Raw genomic sequence first — 20,925 nt, forward strand, 5'->3', positions numbered from 1 at the left:
TGTAGTGTATCAGGAGAAATGCTGCACAAAAAAAAAATGCAAAGGCATTTTTATAGTTATCTGTGGCAAAATGTGTTGCTGGCAATTTATCAAATGCATTGCAGTTTTCAACCTCCTGATGCATTTATTTCCTTTTGTATCTTACTTTCATTTCCACGCTTCACAAAATATCACTGGCCTGGATCATCTGATTAAAATCTCCAGTTGTCCTGGCTGGAACTTGCCTATGTCATGAACAGATGTTTAAGACTCGGTTACATTGGTGGAAGTCCATCACTTCTGTTCAGTTTGGATCAGTGCTCTGCCATTGGTCACTACTGATAGATGCCCAACCTCTACAGATTTCTGAGTGCTTAAGATGGAAAATCTGACCTGTAATTGCAGTTCAGGCATACATTGATTTCATTTGGTGGGGGGGATGTCTTCAATCAGAAGCTTAAACACAAAGTAATTCCCCTTCTTAAAATATAATTAAGTTGATTTAAATATCTAAAAATGTAACAGGAAGAAGAGTAGTAATATTTTATTCTCTTCTGTAATTTTTGTACATTTTTGGAAAAAAAACACATTCACAGACATTCAATTCCTGTGATAGATTTAATGGTCAGTAGGGTTTAACTAGGAGAATCACTTTGGGAGAGGAGTGATATTGCCAGTATAGATTGTAAAGGCAAAGTACTAGTTCTCTCTGAACAGCTGGGAACTGGCTTCTCAAATGGTAGACTGCAACCACGGTACACCTAATGCGGGTATGGATTTGAATGCAGGATACCAGCAAGAATCAGCAGCTTATTAATCCATGCAAAACAATTGGAATTTATATTAATTGATGGGAGGTGGCTATTGTTGGTAATTGCCCATTCCTAATTTCCCCTGGATTGCAGAGGGTGTTCACTACATTACTGGGTTTGAAAATGTAAATGGACCAAATCAGGTAAGACCATAAGATATAACAGTAGAATTAGGCCGTTTGGCCCATCAAGTCTTCCCTGTTATTTCATCTAGGCTGAGCCAATTTTCCTCTCAGTCCCAATCTCCTGCCTTCTCCCCACATCCCTTCATGCCTGACCAATCAAGAATCTACCAACTTCTGCCTTAAATATACCCGATGATGGCCTCCACAGCTGCCTTCGGCAAAGAATTCCACAGATTCACCACTCTCTGGCTAAAGAAATTCCTCCTGATCTCCGTTCTAAAAGCATGCTCCTCTATTCTGAGGCTGTGTCCTCTGGTCTTAGTTTCTCCCACCACAGGAAACATCCTCTCCAAATCCACTCTATCAAGATCTTTCACCATTTGATAGGTTTCAATGAGGTCAGCCCTCATTCTTCTGAATTCTGGTGAATACAGGCCCAGGACCATCAAAAGCTCTTCATATGACAAGCCATTCAATCCTGGAATAATTTTCGTGAACCTCCTTTGAACTCTTTCTAGTTTCAGCATATCCTTTCCAAGGGGCTCAAACCTGCTCACAATACTTCAGTGAGGCGTCAACAATGCTTTATAAAGTTTCAACATTACGTCCTTGTTTTCATATTCTAGTCCTCTTGATATGAATAAAAACGGCCAAGCTAATTCCTTCCCTGATGAGCATAGTGAGCCAGTCCATTAGGGTTTCTTATTTTTTAAGTCCATATTTACTTGGAGCTTGTTAATTTCTTAGTTGCCATGATACAATTCAAGATAACGTCTGTGGTTTTCTCTACAGTTCACTAGCTTCTGATTCAGTAACGTAACCACTATGCCACCATAACAGTCTATTGTGTTACCTTGTTTTACCCATTCTTCAGTAGCTCCCACACAATTATTCAGGCAATGCATTTCACATTAGAACATAATTAAAATAGGCAAGACCAAATAAATGTTTAGACATTAAGGAACTTTATTCTATTATTTAATAGATTTTCTGAGTGTAATTGAAAATAATTTTTACGTGTACTTGGGCTGTGCAGTCAAATTCTGAAGGAATAAAAAAATTGTTATCTGTTAGATAACTATTTTGGATGAAACTTGGACAGTGTTTCGACGTTACAGCCGCTTCAGGGAACTGCACAGAACAATGAAGATGAAATATCCAGAGGTAAGTTAAAGTTTTAAAACTTGAAAATATCTAATTATTTAAATAGTGATGTACAAATTTCACACCTAACAGAGTTAAATAATACAGAATGCAATGAATGATACAAGACTATGCCATACCTGGTGCAGCTTGGGATAGGGTGGGGGTACAGGGGAAGAAGGGGGACATTGGACAGTCTGGGTCAATGTAGATATTTGCCAAATGAGTTCCCTCGAGTTCCGAAACTGTCTTCTGAGACAATGTTTGGAAATCCTAGTCTTTCCACAATGATTTGACTTTCTTTTTGGTTTGGTACATTGCATTTGAAGGCATTAGTTCTTTTTAAGCATTTTTCTGATATTTTACAGTTAACTTGCATGTATTTATAGAAGAACTAACTAATTTATTCTGTCTTTGAAGTGTGATGCTGCCATTGTTGTAAAAGCTTTTCTTAAATGCACAATTTATGACACGAACTGAGTTGTAGCAAACAAAACGGTCTGCCAATTAAGTATTTATTTCTGTTTCTGAAGAAGCCTTTAGAGTGCCTTAGGATCCTTTACTGTGGTCGTGTACTAATGCTTTCATTATATGGCACACTTGCATTCCACAATTACCATCAAACCTAAGGACATTTCCTTTACGTGGCAATGAAAATGCATTTATATTAGCCTTGTGGAAATTCCCTTTAATTTATTGTTATAGATTTTTAATATGGCTGGTTATGAAATGTATGCCCAGATATTTCCTCTGAGCTGTTCACATTGTGTTGTTGTAATGCAATACTTGTATCTGCCATAGCAGGCATGGCACCAAGAAAAGCTCAGGTGCTTATCCGAAAATGACTGTAAGCTGCCAGAATTTACTCATTCTTATGTTTATCTGTTTGAAAGTTTGTTTTTGGTATAAAGAATATAAATGAATGGAAAAGATGAAGTGAGAAACAGAAATATGTAAGCAGGAAGATTTGGTAAAGGAAGAACATGAATATGAATAGCAAGAGACACTGAATGTTTGAGTAGCCATTAAATTCAACTCCAGATTTAATTCCAGGAAGTTTATTGGCACTGTTGATTCACAACAAACAAACTTTAATCTCCATAGCTCAAAAAATTGACTTAAAAATCCTTTAAACCAACCAAGGGTTCCCATACTTTTTAATGCTATGGTCCAATACCATTAAGCATGGGGTCCATGGACCCCAGGTTGGGAACCCCTGCTTTAAGCTATAATAACAATTCTTGCTAGTTTTTTTTATATTGCATGTAGTGGAATGAATTGCAAATGTCACTCCACACTTTAAGATGGAAAGGGATGCAGAAGAAGGAAATTATTGTCCAATTAGCCTGACTTCAGTGATTAGAGAACATTATTAAGATGAGGTTGGAGGTGAAAGAGAGCATGGTTTCCTTAGGAGAAATCTTGCCTCTCACATCTGTTGGAATTCTTTGAAGAAATAACAGTCAAGATAGACAAAAGGATCACAAACAAGAGAAAATCTGCAGATGCTGAAAATCCAAGTAACAGAAAATGCTGGAGGAAAAGAGTAAACAGTCAATGTTTCAGGTCGAGACCCTTCATCAGGATGGATAATGACTGTAATCAGTGGATGTTGTCCACTTGGATTTTCAGAAGGCCTTTGATGAAGTGTTACACATGAGGCTGCTTAATAAGACAAGAAGCTGTGGTATTACAGGAAAAATACTATTATGGATAGAAGATTGGTTGACTGGCAGGAAGCAAAGAGTGAGAATAAAGGGGGGCCTATTCTGGTTGGCTGCGAGTGACTATGGTGTTCTGCAGGGATCAGTATTGGGGTCACTTCTTTTCACTTTATAGAAACATAGAAAACCTACCGCACAATACAGGCCCTTCAGCCCACATACAAGAATGATTTGGATGACAGAATTGGTGGCTTTGTGGCCAGGTTTGCAGATGATATGAAGATAGGTGTAGGGGCAAGTAGTGTTGAGGAAGCAGGGAGTTTTTAGAAGGACTTGGACAGATTGTGAGAATAGTCAAAGGAATGGCAGGTGGAATAAAGTAGCCAAGTGCATGATCATGCACTTTGGTAGAAGGAATAAACATAAGAACATAAGAAATAGGAGCAGGTGTAGGCCATCCAGCCCATTGAGCCTGCCCCGCCATTCAATAAGATCGTGATTGATCTGTCCGTAAACTCATCTCCATCTACCTGCCTTTTCCCCATAACCCTTAATTCCCTTACTATGTAAAAACCTATCTAACAGTTTCTTAAATATATTTAAGTAGTAAATACTTAATATATTTAATATATATATTTATAATTAAGGAGTAAATTAGGCTATTTTCTAAATGGGGAGAAAATTCAAAATTCAGAGGTGCAAAGGGACTTGGAAGTCATCATGGAAAATTCCCCGAAGGTTAACTTGCAGGTTGAGTCAGTGGTAAGGAAAGCAAACACTTCGTCAACATTCATTTTAAGAGGATGTAAGAGCAAGGATGTAATACTGAGGCTTTATAAGGCATTGGTCAGACTACACTTGGAGTATTATGGGCAGTTTAGGACCCCTTATCTAAGTAGTGCTGGTATTGGAGAGAGTTCACAAGAATGTTTCCAGGGATGAAAGGGGTTAACATTTTAGGAGAATTTGACGGCTCTGGACCTGTAGTTGCTGGAATTTACAAGAATGAGGGGAGATCTCATTGAAACCTATCAAATATTGAATGATCTGGATAGAGTGGATGTAGGGAGATGTATCCAATGGTGAGTCTAGGACCAGAGGGCATAGCCATTTAGAACAGAGATGATGTGGAATTTCTTTAGCCAGAGGGTTGTGAATTTATAACAAAGAACAATACAGCACAGTACAGGCCATTCGGCCCACAATGTTGTGCCAACCCTTAAACCCTGCCCCCCCCCCATATAACCCTCCACCTTAAATTCCTCCATATACCTGTCTAGTAGTCTCTTAGATTTCACTAGTGTATCTGCCTCCACCACTGACTCAGGCAGTGCATTCCATGCACCAACCACTCTCTGAGTAAAAAAAACCTTCCTCTAATATCCCCCTTGAACTTTCCTCCCGTATTGAGCAGTGGTGCCCTGGGGAAGAGGCACTGGCTGTCAACTCTATCTATTCCTCTTAATGGAATTCATTGCCACAGACGGCTGTGGAGGCCAAGTCGTTGATAGATTCTTGATTAGTCTAAGGTTACAGGGAGAAGGTGGAAGAATGGGGTTGAAAGGGATAATAAATCAGCCATGATAGAATGGCAGAGCAGACTCAATAGACCAAATGGCCTAATTTTACTCCTATGTCTTGTAGTCTTATGAATGGGTGGGTGTGGGCCAGAACATTGAGACAAAAGAAATACAAAAAGCATGTAGTTCATCTTTTGCTGTAATGTGTACAATCAACTGTCTGATCCTGCTTGGATTCAACATTGTGAATCAGTGCTTGAATCTCTTGCTTGAGACATCATCATCTGGTTTGCCTTTTTATCTCAAGTTAATTTCCCACATCTTTCATCATTTACCTGAAACTTGAGAGGTTTGGTGGTGGCCTTATAGATAGAGTCCCACAGCTCCATATTGTCAGTGATGTGGAACCATTGTCATTGCTTTTTACATTTAAATTAATCCTTTTAAAATGTTAACATTTCTCGGATGACTAATCAATGTAGGTGCACAGTGCGAGATTCACATAGAGAGTGCTAATTAACTTGCTGAATTGTATTCATTAATTAATGTAAGTCATTTGGCAACATTTTGCAATGTTAATGGTGTGCCCTCTGTTGATCCAATAATTTTGCAGGATGAGCAAAATTTATGCTATGAGAAGTTAGGTGACCGGAGCTGGCAAAGGAAACTGTCTGGGCCCATTTTGCAGGCTCAGCTGAATCAGAATCATACTTAATATCACTACCATATGTTGTTTTGTTTTTTGTTATTTTACAGCAACAGTACATTATAGTACATATTAATAAAAACTATAAATTAGAATAACTACAGTGGATTCTGGTTAACTGGGTCATCTGTTAATTGACACATCCCCTTATTTGTGGGCAACACTGATTTGACCACAGCATCTGCAGTGTACTTTGTGTTTATTGCTCTTTAGAACTGCAGATGCTGTGGTCAAATCAACACGTACAAAAGCTGGATGAACTCAGCAGGTCGGGCAGCATCCGTTGGAATGAGCAGTCAACGTTTTGGGCGGAGACCCTTCGTCAGGACTGACAAAGGGTCTGGGCCCGAAACATTGACTGCTCATTTCAACTTAAAGAACAAAACCAAATCAAGAAAATAGCCGTGATTTGCTTTGTTTATTTGGGACACTATGCTGCTTAATTGGGACAGGACACTGTTGCTGAACAGTTTCTAGCTGGTGTCAATTGTGTGCACATTGTGTGGCTAGTAGACACTACAGTGTGTTAGAGCAAACAGTTTTTAAATAGTATCCCTTGATTTTGTGCTCAAAAGCAGTGGTTTATGTCACTGATAGTTGGCAAGTAAAAGGCAGTCTATTATACTAGGTGTCTGTGCTGATCTTGTTCAATTGCAGTCAATCAAAAGAACACAGTAGCATAGACTAGATTAGGTCCTCTGTCAATAACTACAGTATTAGGAACTAATAATCAGTTTTATAGTACTGTATTAGCTTTGGTAGTGTTCTAATTCATTCTGTATTTCATGTAAATACATAACTTAAATGGTAGTTACTCTTTTTATAACTTTTTAACAATTTCCATGAAATTGTATAAGTAGTGCAAAAAAAGAGGAAAAAATACTGAGGGAGTGTTCCTGGCTTCATTTTCCATTCATAAATCTGATGGTGGAGGGAAACAGGTTGTTCATGAAACATTGAGTGTGTTTCTCCAGGTTCCTGTACCCCTTTGATGGTAGCAATGAGAAGAAGGCATGGTCTGGGTGATGAGGATCCTTAATGATGGATACCACCTTTTTGAGACATCACCTTTTGAAGGTATCCTGGATGCTGGGGGTGTGGTAGGATGATGTCTGTTAAGGAACTGGCTGAGTTTACAACGTTCTTCAGCTTTTTCTAATCCTTTGCAGTCACCCCTCAATACCAGACTGTGATGCAACCTGTTAGAATGAGAATCAGAACCAGTTTTAATATCACTGACATATGTTGTGAAATTTATTGTCTTTGTGGCAGCAGTAAAATGCAATACCCAATAATAGAGAACATGCATATGTATTAAATAGTTAAATAAGTAGTGCAAAATAGAAATTTAAAAAAAGTAGTAAGGTAGTCTTCAGGGTTCAATGGCCATTTAGAGATTGGATGGCAGAGGGGAAGAAGCTGTTCGTGAATTGTGGAGTGTGTGCCTTCAGGCTTCTGTACCTCCTTCTTGATGGTAGCAATGAGAACAAGGCATGACATGAGTGATAGGGGATCTTATTCATGGATGCCACCTTTTTGAAGCATCGATCCTTGAAGATGTCTTGAAACTATAGAGGCTAGTGCCCATGATCTATGGTCCCATTCCCATTCTGATATGTCTATCCATGGCCTCCTCTATTGTCAAAATGAATCCAAACTCAGGTTGGAGGAACAACACCTTATATACCGGCTGGGTAGCCTCCAACCTGATGGCATGAACATTGACTTCTCTAACTTCTGTTAATGCCCCTCCTCCCCGTCTTACCCCATCCCTGACATATTTAGTTGTTTGCCTGTTCTCCATCTCCCTCTGGTGCTTCCCCCCCCCCCCCCCACACCTTTCTTTCTCCTGAGGCCTCCCGTCCCATGATCCTTTCCCTTCTCCAGCTCTGTATCACTTTCGCCAATCACCTTTCCAGCTCTTAGCTTCATCCCACCCCCTCCGGTCTATTCCTATCATTTCGCATTTCCCCCTCCCCCCTCTACTTTCAAATCTCTTACTATCTTTCCTTTCAGTTAGTCCTGACGAAGGGACTCAGCCCGAAACGTTGACATCACTTCTCCCTATAGATGCTGCCTAGCCTGCTGTGTTCCACCAGCATTTTATGTGTGTTGTTGTTTGAATTTCCAGCATCTGCAGATTTCCTCGTGTTGGCTCTGAAATAAATCATTCTCTCTACTATTATTCTGACATTTCACATTCTTAAAATAAAGTAGGGATCCTAACTGACCTAAGACATGGAATGTTTTCTAGGATTAAATGTCAGGAATTGTGAAAAACTGAATTTAAATGTATTTGGCTAAGGTGTATGTAAACTTCTGACTTCAACAGTATCCCTCTCCTGTATGCCTTCTCAACGCCATCTGAAATTCTGCCAACAATAGTTGTATCGTCATCATATTATAGATGGCACTTGAACTGTGCTTGGCCACACAGTCATGGATGTAGAGAGAGTAGAGCAATAGGCTAAGCAGATATACCTGAGGTGTGCTAGAGTTGATTGTCAGCGAGATGGAGATGTTATTTCCAATTTGCACAGATTGTGGTCTATCAGTTAGGAAGTCGAGGATCCACTTGCCAAGGGAGGTACAGAGGTCCAGGTTCTGGAGCTTTTCGATCAGAACTGTAGAAATGATTGTGTTGAACACTGAGCTGCAGTCAATAAATAACATCCTGATGTAGATCCAGATGATCCAAGGCCACGTGGAGAGCCAATGAGATCACATCTGCTGTAGACCTATTACGGTGATAGGCAAATTGCGGTGGGTCCAGGTCCTTGCTGAAACAGGAGTTAATTCTGGCCATGACTCATGTGTAAAAGCTCTTCATCGCCATAGACGTGAGTGCTACTGGACGATAGTTGTTAAGGCAGCTCACCCTGGTCTTCTTAGGCACTGGTATAATTTTTGCCTTTTTGAATCAGACTGTGGCAATGAGAGATAGAAAATGTCTTTGAACACCCTCACCAGTTCTTTGGCACAGGTTTTCAGAGCCCTACCAGGAACTCCACTGGGGCCTGTCACTTCGTGAGGGTTCACCCTCTGACTCGGCCTCCGAGACAGAGATCACAAGGTCACTGGGTGCTGCAGGGATCCTCATAGCTGTAGTTATATTCTCCCTTTTTAAAGCGTGCATGAAAGGTGTTGAGCTCATCTGGGAGTGAAACATCACCCCATTCATGATTTGTAGGTTTTGTTTTGTAGGAAGTAATGGCCTGCAAACCCTGCCAGAGCTGACGTGCATCCGATTCTGCCTCTAACCTCGTTTGGAATTATTACTTTGCTTTTGAGATGGCCCTCCTCGAGTCATACCTGGTTTTCTTGTACAAACCTGGATTGCAAGATTTTAATGCCACAGGTCTAGCCCTCAACAGACTATGAATCTCCTAGTACATCCATAGCTTTTGATTTGGCTATGTTCAGTGTGTTCTCGTAGTCACACACTCATCCACACAGGTCTTAATGAAGTCAGCGCCAGCTGTGGCATACCCATTCATACTCCTGCACCTCCCTTGTCCATACCTTCTTGGTCATCACTACTGGTACTGCAGTCTTCAGTCTCTGCCTATACTCTGAGTGGAAGTACAGCCAGGTGATCAGACTTCCCCGTGCTTACAGCATGGACTAGCACAGTAAGCAGTCTTGATGGTGGTGTAACAGTGGTCCAGTGTGTTGGTTCCTCTGGTACTCCAAGTGATCTGTTGGTATTAATTATTTAGAGATTTTTTTTCAAGCTGGCCTTGTTAAAATCCCCAAAATAATAGAGAAGGCATCAGAATGCACTGTTTCATACCTACTTACTACATCGTTCAGTTTGTCTAGAGCCTGTTTTACACTAGCTTGATGTGGGATGTACACCACCACCAAGATGATCACTGAAATCTCTTGCTGCAGATGAAATGACGACACTTGGTTATGAGATATTCCAGGTTGGGTGACAGGACTGGGACAGCACTGCAACATTTGTACACCTCAAGGAGTTGATCAAAAAGCATACTTCACTTCCTCTGCTTTTGAAAGACTCAGCAGTCAATTTTGGTGGTGTATTACAAAACAGTCAGGCTGTATTACTTTCCATGGTACACCTGTAGAAACTTGTGGTCGTCTTTGGTGAAATATCAAATCTCCTCAAACTCCTAAATAGAGTTGCTGTTATGCCTTCTTTGTAATTGCATCAATATGTTGAGCCAAGGATAGATCAACAGAGATATTGATACCCAGAAACTGAAACTGTTCACTATTTCCATTTCTGATCCCTCAATGAGGACTAACGTGTGCTCCTCTACTTCCCCTTCTCAACAATCTTGGTCTTAGAGATGTTGAGTGCAAGGTTATTGCTGTGACACCACTCAACCAGCTGAGCTATCTTGCTCCTGTATGACTGTTCATCGCCATCTGAAACTGCCAACAGTAATTGTGTCGTCGGCATTTATAGATGGTATTTGAACTGTGCCTAGTCACGTAATCGTGGGGGTAGACAGAGTAGAGCTGATTTGAATTATTACCACAGACTCCTGGCACAGATTTGTCCTTGAATCAGCAGGAACTCTAATGCTAACACACTGATGGATAATGGTTAAAGGGATGTGTACAATTAATGAAGGGTTGTATTAAGTCACAAGTGTTATTTCAGTTTTTAAAGGAGGGAGGTCATAAAAACAAAATCAAAAAACATACCCTGTAACAAGTCATGAAAACAAAAGCTCCTCATCTGCCACAGAGCTCAACCCCCGAATGATTTTAGATGTAGCAAATGGAGTGCTTTATAAATTGAATACTGCCTTTCCAGAAAAAAGCATTCAATCATGCCTGGTAGATTGGGCAGTCAATGTAAATGTTGTCCACAGGATCAGAATCAGGTTTATCATCACTGACGTATATCGTGAGGTGTGTTGCTTTGCACGACAATACAGTGCAAAAGTAGACATTACCATGTTACAAAAATAGTGCAAAAATGAATAATGAGGTAGTATTCATCGGTTACAAAATATGTTTTTTTAATCTTTCAGGATTATTGGTGCATCCTCTTTAATCAGAACTTACCTCTAGACATAACTTCCAAAGCAAGGCTTTGCCACGCATACATTTTGCAGAGGACTTTCTGCATCAAACTATCATCAAAATCTTACTGACATTCAGAGTGGCTTTCAGACTAGGTATAAAGTAAACATTGTTAACTTTAAAAAGTACAACTGTGTGAATACATTTGACAGCTGCCAAATCCTATCTAATGGAAAGGGGATCGAGAAACATTTGCAGGATTGATAGGCAGAGAGTACGGATTTAATGTGATTGCAAAAGAAAAATGATTTTTTAAAAATGACTTGGAATGCATCAGTTGATGGGGAAATGAAAAAAGCTTGAAGAGTAGCCTTTAAGTATTTTTCCAGCACTGTCTTACAAGATAAAATAAACATGGATTTGTAGGACTTGATATTTGGCTGGAGAAGTTATGTATGACTAAGGAGCAGATACAGTTCCAATGATCCGAACATTGTATATAGCCTGGAGTCGATTTTAACGGTGCTCTGAATTTGTGGTCATCAGTGAGCCATCACAGGTTATGCTGAGTTCTGGAAAAAAATCTAATACACATTCCTTTTTGTAAAGAACAAATAACCTATTGGAAGAACTCAGACGTTCAAGCAGCATTTTTGCAAAGAAATGAAATGTTGACAGTCTAGGTTGAAATCCTGTGTCTGTATTGCTGTTCATGCAATGGAAAGAAGGGGAGAGTGGAAGTAATTGGAACCAACCAAATGAGCCATATGGTGTCCCCTTATGTTCTGTTATTCTATGGAGTTGCAAGTCATGTATCAGGCATCTGGTCGATTTGTGGCTAGTGCATTAACTTGCATTTCAGTATTGGGAATCAATGAGCCACAAAGATGTACCACTTGAAAGAAATTCCAAGAAATGGAGTTAGATGAGGCCCATTTAACCATATAACCATATAACAATCACAGCACGGAAACAGGCCATTCCGGCCCTCCTAGTCCGTGCCGAACTCTTAATCTCACCTAGTCCCACCTACCCGCACTCAGCCCATAACCCTCCACTCCTTTCCTGTCCATATACCTATCCAATTTTACCTTAAATGACTCAACTGAACTGGCCTCTACTACTTCTACAGGAAGCTCATTCCACACAGCTATCACTCTCTGAGTAAAGAAATACCCCCTCGTGTTTCCCTTAAACTTTTGCCCCCTAACTCTCAAATCATGTCGTCTCGTTTGAATCTCCCCTACTCTCAATGAAAACAGCCTATTCACGTCAACTCTATCTATCCCTTTCAACATTTTAAATACCTCGATCAAATCCCCCCTCAACCTTCTACGCTCCAATGAATAGAGACCTAACTTGTTCAACCTTTCTCTGTAACTTAAGTGCTGAAACCCAGGTAACATCCTAGTAAATCGTCTCTGCACTCTCTCTAATTTATTGATATCTTTCCTATAATTCGGTGACCAGAACTGTACACAATATTCCAAATTTGGCCTTACCAATGCCTTGTACAATTTTAACATTACATCCCAACTTCTGTACTCAATGCTCTGATTTATAAAGGCCAGCGTTCCAAAAGCCTTCTTCACCACCCTATCTACATGAGACTCCACCTTCAGGGAACTATGCACTGTTATTCCTAGATCTCTCTGTTCCACTGCATTCCTCAATGCCCTACCATTTACCCTGTATGTTCTATTTGGATTATTCCTGCCAAAATGTAGAACCTCACACTTCTCAGCATTAAACTCCATCTGCCAACGTTCAGCCCATTCTTCTAACCGGCATAAATATCCCTGCAAGCTTTGAAAACCCACCTCATTATCCACAACACCTCCTACCTTAGTATCATCAGCATACTTACTAATCCAATTTACCACCCCATCATCCAGATCATTTATGTATATTACAAACAACATTGGGCCCAAAACAGATCCCTGAGGCACCCCGCTAGTCACCGGCCTCCATCCCGATAAACAATTATCCACCACTACTCTCTGGCATCTCCCATCTAGCCACTGTTGAATCCATTTTATTATTCCAGCATTAATACCTAACGACTGAACCTTCTTAACTAACCTTCCATGTGGAACTTTGTCAAAGGCCTTGCTGAAGTCCATATAGACTACATCCACTGCCTTACCCTCGTCAACATTCCTCGTAACTACTTCAAAAAATTCAATAAGGTTTGTCAAACATGACCTTCCACGCACAAATCCATGCTGGCTACTCCTAATCAGATCCTGTCTATCCAGATAATTATAAATACTATCTCTAAGAATACTTTCCATTAATTTACCCACCACTGATGTCAAACTGACAGGTCTATAATTGCCAGGCTTACTTCTAGAACCCTTTTTAAACAATGGAACCACATGAGCAATACGCCAATCCTCCGGCACAATCCCCGTTTCTAATGTCATCTGAAAGATCTCCGTCAGAGCTCCTGCTATCTCTACACAAACTTCCCTTAAGGTCCTGGGGAATATCTGGTCAGGACCCGGAGATTTATCCACTTTTAAATTTCTTAAAAGCGCCAGTACTTCCACCTCTTTAATTGTCATAGGTTCCATAACTTCCTTACTTGTTTCCCACACCTTACACCATTCAATATCCTTCTCCTTAGTGAATACCGAAGAGAAGAAATCGTTCAAAATCTCTCCCATCTCCCTCGGCTCCACACATAGCTGACCACCCTGATTTTCTAAGGGACCAATTTTATCCCTCACTATCCTCTTGCTTTTAATATAACTGTAGAAGCCTTTCGGATTTACTTCCACCTTATTTGCCAAACCAAACTCGTAACTTCTTTTAGCTTTTCTAATCTCTTTCTTAAGTTTCCTTTTACATTCTTTATATTCCTCGAGCAATTCCTTTACTCCATGCTGCCTATATCTATTGTTGACATCCCTCTTTTTTCGAACCAAGTTTCTAATATCCCTTGAAAACCATGGCGCTTTCAAACCTTTAACCTTTCCTTTCAACCAAACAGGAACATAAAGATTCTGTACCCTCATAATTTCACCCTTAAATGACCTCCATTTCTCTATTACATCCTTCCCATAAAACAACTTGACCCAATCCACTCTCTCTAAATCCCTGCGCATCTCCTCAAAGTTAGCCTTTCTCCAATCAAAAATCTCAACTCTAGGTCCAGTCCTGTCCTTCTCCATAATTATATTGAAGCTAATGCTATTGTGATCACTGGACCCGAAGTGCTCCCCAACACATACATCTGTCAGCTGACCTATCGCATTCCCTAACAGGAGATCCAACACTGCCCCATCTCTAGTCGGTACTTCTATGTATTGTTGCAAAAAACTATCCTGCACACATTTCACAAACTCTAAACCATCCAGCCCTTTTACAGAATGAGCTTCCCAATCTATGTGTGGAAAATTAAAATCTCCCACAATCACCACCTTGTGTTTACTACAAATATCTGCTATCTCCTTATACATTTGCTCTTCCAACTCATGCTCCCCATTAGATGGCCTATAATACACTCCTATCAGTGTTACTACACCTTTCCCATTCCTCAATTCCACCCAAATAGCCTCCCTAGAGGAGCTCTGTAATCTATCCTTCCAAAGCACCGCCATAAGATTTTCTCGGACAAGCAATGCAACACCTCCTCCTCTGGCCCCTCCTACTCTATCACACCTGAAGCAACTAAATCCAGGAATATTTAGTTGCCAATCACACCCTTCCTGCAACCATGTTTCACTAATAGCTACAACATCATAATTCCAGGTATCAATCCACACTTTAAGCTCATCCACCTTTCTTACAATGCTCCTAGCATTAAAATAGATACATTTAAGATACTCTCCACCTCCTCCTCTCTTTTCATCCCTAGCAATGCATTCAAATTTATTATCCTTTTCTTTCTTCTCCCCTACAACTTCAGGCTGAGCGCATCCCTTCTCCATCACCTGCCTTTCCTCCCTCACACACTGTCTACTTACTTGCTCTACTGGTGAACTAACCTCCTCTCTCATAGTTTCCTCAAATTGATTTCCGCCCCCCCATCTTACTAGTTTAAAGTCTGCCCTGTAGCCCTAGCAAACCTCCCCGCTAGGATATTGGTCCCCCCAGGATTCAAGTGTAACCCGTCCTTCTTGAACAGGTCACGCCTGCCCCAGAAGAGGTCCCAATGATCCAGAAACTTGAATCCCTGCCCCCTGCTCCAATCCCTCAACCACGCATTCATCCTCCACCTAATTCCATTCCTACTCTCACTGTCGCGTGGCACAGGCAGTAATCCCGAGATTACTACCTTTGCGGTCCTTCTTCTTAACTGCCTTCCTAACTCCCTATACTCTCGTTTCAGGACCTCTTCCCCTTTCCTACCTATGTCATTGGTACCTACATGTACCACGACCTCTGGCTCCTCACCCTCCCACTTCAGGATATCTTGGACACGATCAGAAACGTCCCGGACCCTGGCACCAGGGAGGCAAACTACCATCCTGGACTCCCGATCACCTCCACAGAACCGCCTGTCTGAACCCCTGACTATCGAGTCCCCTATTACTATGGTCCTCTTTCTTCTATCCCTACCCTTCTGAGCTACAGGGCCGTCCTCTGTGCCGGAGGCCCGGCCACTGTCACTTCCTCCAGGTAGGCTGTCCCCCCCAACAGTACTCAAACATGAGTACTTATTGTCAAGGGGTACAGCCACTGGGGTACTCTCTAGTACCTGCCCCTTCCCCTTCCTGACCGTGACCCACCTATCTGCCTCCCGTGGCCCCGGAGTGACCACCTGCCTGTAACTCCTCTCTATCACCTCCTCACTCTCCCTGACCAGGCGAAAGTCATCGAGCTGCAGCTCCAGTTCCCTAACTCGGTCCCTCAGGAGCTGCAGTTCGACACACCTGGCGCAGATGTGGACGTCCGGGAGGCTCGGAGACTCCAGGACCTCCCACATCCGACACCGAGAACAACAAGCTGCCCTCAAACTCATATTTCCATATTTAGCCCTGCTTATTTTTGCAGATCTGTAGGGTTATGGTTGACCTTTACCTCTGCATAGTTACCTTGTTCTTGTATCTTCAGAATGGTATCCTCTTGGTACAAAATGTCTAGGTAACATTAATCTTCCCTCTTACAGCATAAAAATAAGAAATAGGACCAAGTATTGGCACACAGCCCTTTGAACTTGATCTGTTGCTTATCAAGATCACGGCCAAACACATATGTCAGTGCTATTTTCCACCCCTATCCCAATCTCCCCTGATGTACACCATTTAAAAAATCAAAAGACAAAGAGTGGTTGGCTGCCAGTGACTAGTGGTGTTCCTCAGGAGTCAGCATTAGGACCACTTATGTTCACATTATATGTCAATGATTTGGATGACAAAATTAATGGCTGTCTCACCAAGTTTGCGGATGATATGATATTGAGTTTGCAGTCAGGTAATGTTGAGGAAGCAGTAAGTCTGCAGAAGGAGTTGGGTGGATTGGGAGAATGGGCAGAGAAGTGGCAGATGGAATATAGTGTTGGGAAGTGTATGGTCTTGGACTTTGGGAGAAAAATAAAGACATAGACTATTTGTTCAACAGGCAGAAAATTCAGAAATCAAATGTGCAAAGGGATTTGGGAGTCCTTATCCAGGGTTCCCTAAAAGTTGAGTTATTGGTAAGGAAGGCAAATGTAATGTTAGCATTTATTTCAAGAGGACTAGAATATAAAAACAAGGATATAATGCTGAGGGTTTATAAGGCATTAGTCAGATTGCACTTGGAGTATTGTGAATAGTTGATAGGTTCTTGATTAGTAAGAACATCATGTTACAGAGACAAGTCAGGAAAATAGGGCTGAAAGGTTAACAAATCAGCCGTGAGGCCGAGTAGCCTTATTCTACTCCTGTGTCTAATGATCTTAATAATTGTGTTCCACCAACCTTTTTTTTTTAAACCTGTCTTTCCTTAATATTGAATAACCCTCTGGAGAACATTGGTGTCCAAATCTAGGACTTTAGCCCACGTGCTGTAAGATAAGGCTCCTTGAACTGTTGCCATTTACTGTAGATGTGGTTGCCTTGGATGATAGATAGACAGATAGATATTTTATTCATCCCCATGGGGAAATTCAACTTTTTTCCAATGTCCCATACACTTGTTGTAGCAAAACTAATTACATACAATACTTAACTCAGTAAAAAATATGATATGCATCTAAATCACTATCTCAAAAAGCATTAATAATAGCTTTTAAAAAGTTCTTAAGTCCTGGCGGTTGAATTGTAAAGCCTAATGGCATTGGGGAGTATTGACCTCTTCATCCTGTCTGAGGAGCATTGCATCGATAGTAACCTGTCGCTGAACCTGCTTCTCTGTCTCTGGATGGTGCTATGTAGAGGATGTTCAGAGTTTTCCATAATTGACCGTAGCCTACTAAGCGCCCTTCGCTCAGCTACCGATGTTAAACTCTCCAGTACTTTGCCCACGACAGAGCCCGCCTTCCTTACCAGCTTATTAAGATGTGAGGCGTCCCTCTTCTTAATGCTTCCTCCCCAGCACGCCACCACAAAGAAGAGGGCGCTCTCCACAACTGACCTATAGAACATCTTCAGCATCTCACTACAGACATTGAATGACGCCAACCTTCTAAGGAAGTACAGTCGACTCTGTGCCTTCCTGCACAAGGCATCTGTGTTGGCAGTCCAGTCTAGCTTCTCGTCTAACTGTACTCCCAGATACTTGTAGGTCTTAACCTGCTCCACACATTCTCCATTAATGATCACTGGCTCCATATGAGGCCTAGATCTCCTAAAGTCCACCACCATCTCCTTGGTCTTGGTGATATTGAGACGCAGGTAGTTTGAGTTGCACCATATCACAAAGTCCTGTATCAGTTTCCTATACTCCTCCTCCTGTCCATTCCTGACACACCCCACTATGGCCGTGTCATCAGCGAACTTCTGCACATGGCAGGACTCTGAGTTATATTGGAAGTCTGATGTGTACAGGGTGAACAGGACCGGAGAGAGTACGGTTCCCTGCGGCGCTCCTGTGCTGCTGACCACCGTGTCAGACCTGCAGTCTCCCAACCGCACATACTGAGGTCTATCTGTCAAGTAGTCCACTATCCAATCCACCATGTGAGAGTCTACTCCCATCTCCGTTAGTTTGTGCCTTAAGATCTTGGGCTGGATGGTGTTAAAGGCACTAGAGAAGTCAAGGAATGTAATCCTCACAGCACAACTGGCCCCATCTAGGTGAGAGAGTGATTTGTGCAGCAAATACGTGATAGCATCCTCCACTCCCACCTTCTCCTTATACGCAAACTGAAGAGGATCCTGGGCGTGCCTGGTTTGTGGCCTCAGATTCTGTATTATCAGCCGCTCCATGGTCTTCATCACGTGCGACGTCAAGGCAACAGGTCTGAAGTCATTCAACTCCTTTGGTTGTGGTTTCTTCGGTACCGGGACAATACAGGATGTTTTCCACTGTCTGGGTACTCTTCTCTGCCCCAGGCTCATGTTGAAGATGCGCTGTAGTGGTTCTCCCAGGTCAGTCGCACAGGCCCTCAGTAATCGTGTTGTGCTGTGTTGTGTTGTGATGTTGGTGCTTGCTGTCAGTTACATCAATAATTCAGCCATCAGTGACTTCATTAATGGAGATTAGGCTGTACAATTGTTCTTATCTCATCAAGATCCTTTAATCACCAGCCAGACACTTGCTAGGCATTGTAGTCAGCAGCCACTCTACATTGTACCTGGAGTTGTATATATTTTGTGTTGCACCCATCTGACTGATAGGCAATAGGCATTTTTCATTCATGACAGACTACTTTAAAAGCAAATTTGCATGTGTTAATAATCCATCTTCCTGGACTTCCTTTAAATGTAAGAAATCAAATATCAAAATTTCAAGGGAAAATGGAAATACTGCATTTTTAAATGTTAAGATTTTATTTAAATAGGATTGTTACCACTTCAGCCTACTCTTGCAACCAAAGAACTACATCCATTTCAAATAGAAATGTATTTGCACATGGATTGATATTTGTAAGAAGTTTGTCTTGCATAGTGTTCATATGTTACACACTGCATTTGGGTAGAATGAAGTAAAACAATAACAATACAGAATATAGTGTAACAGCTACAGAGAAAATGAAATGCAGGTAAACAATAAGGTGCAAGATCACTACAAGGTAAATTGAGGCCAAAAGTCCATATTAATGTACTGGGGGACCATTTAATAGTCTTATTACAGTGAGGTAGAAGTTGTCCTTAAGACTCTTGATACTTGCTTTAGACTTTTGTATCTTCTGCCCAATGGAACAGAGAAAAGAGCAAATGATATGGTTGAAGCTTCTATTTGCTCACAATAGATTGCAAATAGCCAGAAACCTTACTGAGACTAATGACTTGCATCTGTCTGCACTTTATTAGCATATATGTGTTTTATAATTGATCATGGGTGGTGTGTTGGGGCATTTTACTTAGTAATTGTTGGTATATAAATGTAAACAAGCCGTTACGTGCAAAGCAGTAGTACAAATCCTCCTATTCTACTCTAGAGGCTGTATTATACAGTATAATTGGAACATAAGTGCTTAAAATGCTAACAGATGTATCCACATGAAAATAGGTTTATATGTCTCAATACAATTCCTACTCATCAGCATCCTACCACCAAAAAAAATACTGGCCTTGTGGTATTAGGAAACAGAGGCCACAACACAGCATCTGGATATTGTGTACAATTCTAAGAGGGCTGACAAATGGAACTGGATCCAAGATTAGAGCTCATGTCGTTGATATGAACATATTTGAAGCATACAAAGCAACTTATTTCTATGTACTTTCTAATTCTTATAATTCTCTTCCGTGTATGCAAGTGCCTTCTTTGTCTCCATTCAACCTTTCTCTCAAATATCCTCCATCTTAATAACCCTCTATAATCCAAATGCTGCATTTCTGATTTTTAATAATATACAACTAGCAGGCATGCCTTCTTCAGTTGATTGGATCCAGAGCTGTGGAATTATTTCTGGGATTGCCACCAATCAATCCAGGATTAACAAATGTTGCAGTGTACAGATCTGGAAATTATTTATCATTCCTCCTGATCATCCCGACTTACTGTTGTATTAGCAGTAGCTATTAACCGAATCTCTCAGTAATGCCAAAATATCATTAACAACCATCCCAAATATAGCAGCATTATCAGTGTAACCACTCTGGAAGTCCATTAGAAAATGTTGATCTTAAGCATTTCAGAAAGCCAGACTCGTGTTCAGCCACACCAAAAATGGAATATGACTACTATCATAAAATCTTAAAGGTACTGTATAGAACAATTTTATGTGTCAAAAGAAAATGCAACAAAGGTTAGAAATCTAAAAAAAAATTTAAGTAATTAAAGATAGTACAGAGTATCCCCATCGGCATTCCCCTCAATAACAAGTGTGCCACTTTGGATACTGTTGGGAGGGGTAAGCAACCTACCCGAAAAAAGCTGCAGTGACCAGGTTTCTGGCACTGATTCTGGCTCAATGGCTCAAAAGGGAAGGGGGTAGAAGAGAAGAGTGGTGGTGATACGGGATTCAGTAGTCAGGGGAAGAGACAGAAGATTTTGTGGATGTGGCAGAGATTTGCGGATGGTATGTTATATCCCAGATGCCAGGGTCAGGGATGATTCAGATTAGGGCCCACAGTGAACCCTTAGAACTCAAGGTACATATTGGTATCAACAACATAGGGAGGAAAAAGGATGAGTTCCTGAAGGGAGAAAATAGGGAATATATTGGGAATACAGAGAATATAGAGAGTCCTGCTGAAGGGTTTCGGTCTGAAACATCGACAATCCTCTTTTCCGTGGATGCTGCCTGGCCTACTGAGTTCCAACAGTGTGTTGTGTGTTTTGCTTGGATTTTCAGCATCTGCAGATTTTCTCTTGTTTGTGGGAGAATATAGGGAGTTAGGTCTGAAGTTGAAAAGTAGAACTTGAAAGGTGGGT

General features: G+C 41.1%; 1 protein-coding gene across 3 annotated transcripts in view; it reads left to right on the forward strand.

Annotated features, from left to right (window-relative positions):
- Positions 1-20,925, forward strand: part of kif16ba (kinesin family member 16Ba) — a 163,964-nt gene that overhangs the window by 113,810 nt on the left and 29,229 nt on the right. For all 3 annotated transcript variants that reach the window (XM_073051259.1, XM_073051260.1, XM_073051262.1), the window contains one exon: positions 1,991-2,080. In XM_073051259.1, coding sequence (XP_072907360.1) covers positions 1,991-2,080 — 90 coding nt within the window. The remainder of the gene's footprint in view (positions 1-1,990; positions 2,081-20,925) is intronic.

Source organism: Hemitrygon akajei, chromosome 7 (assembly GCF_048418815.1).
Source record: "Hemitrygon akajei chromosome 7, sHemAka1.3, whole genome shotgun sequence".
Classification (NCBI taxonomy): domain Eukaryota; kingdom Metazoa; phylum Chordata; class Chondrichthyes; order Myliobatiformes; family Dasyatidae; genus Hemitrygon; species Hemitrygon akajei.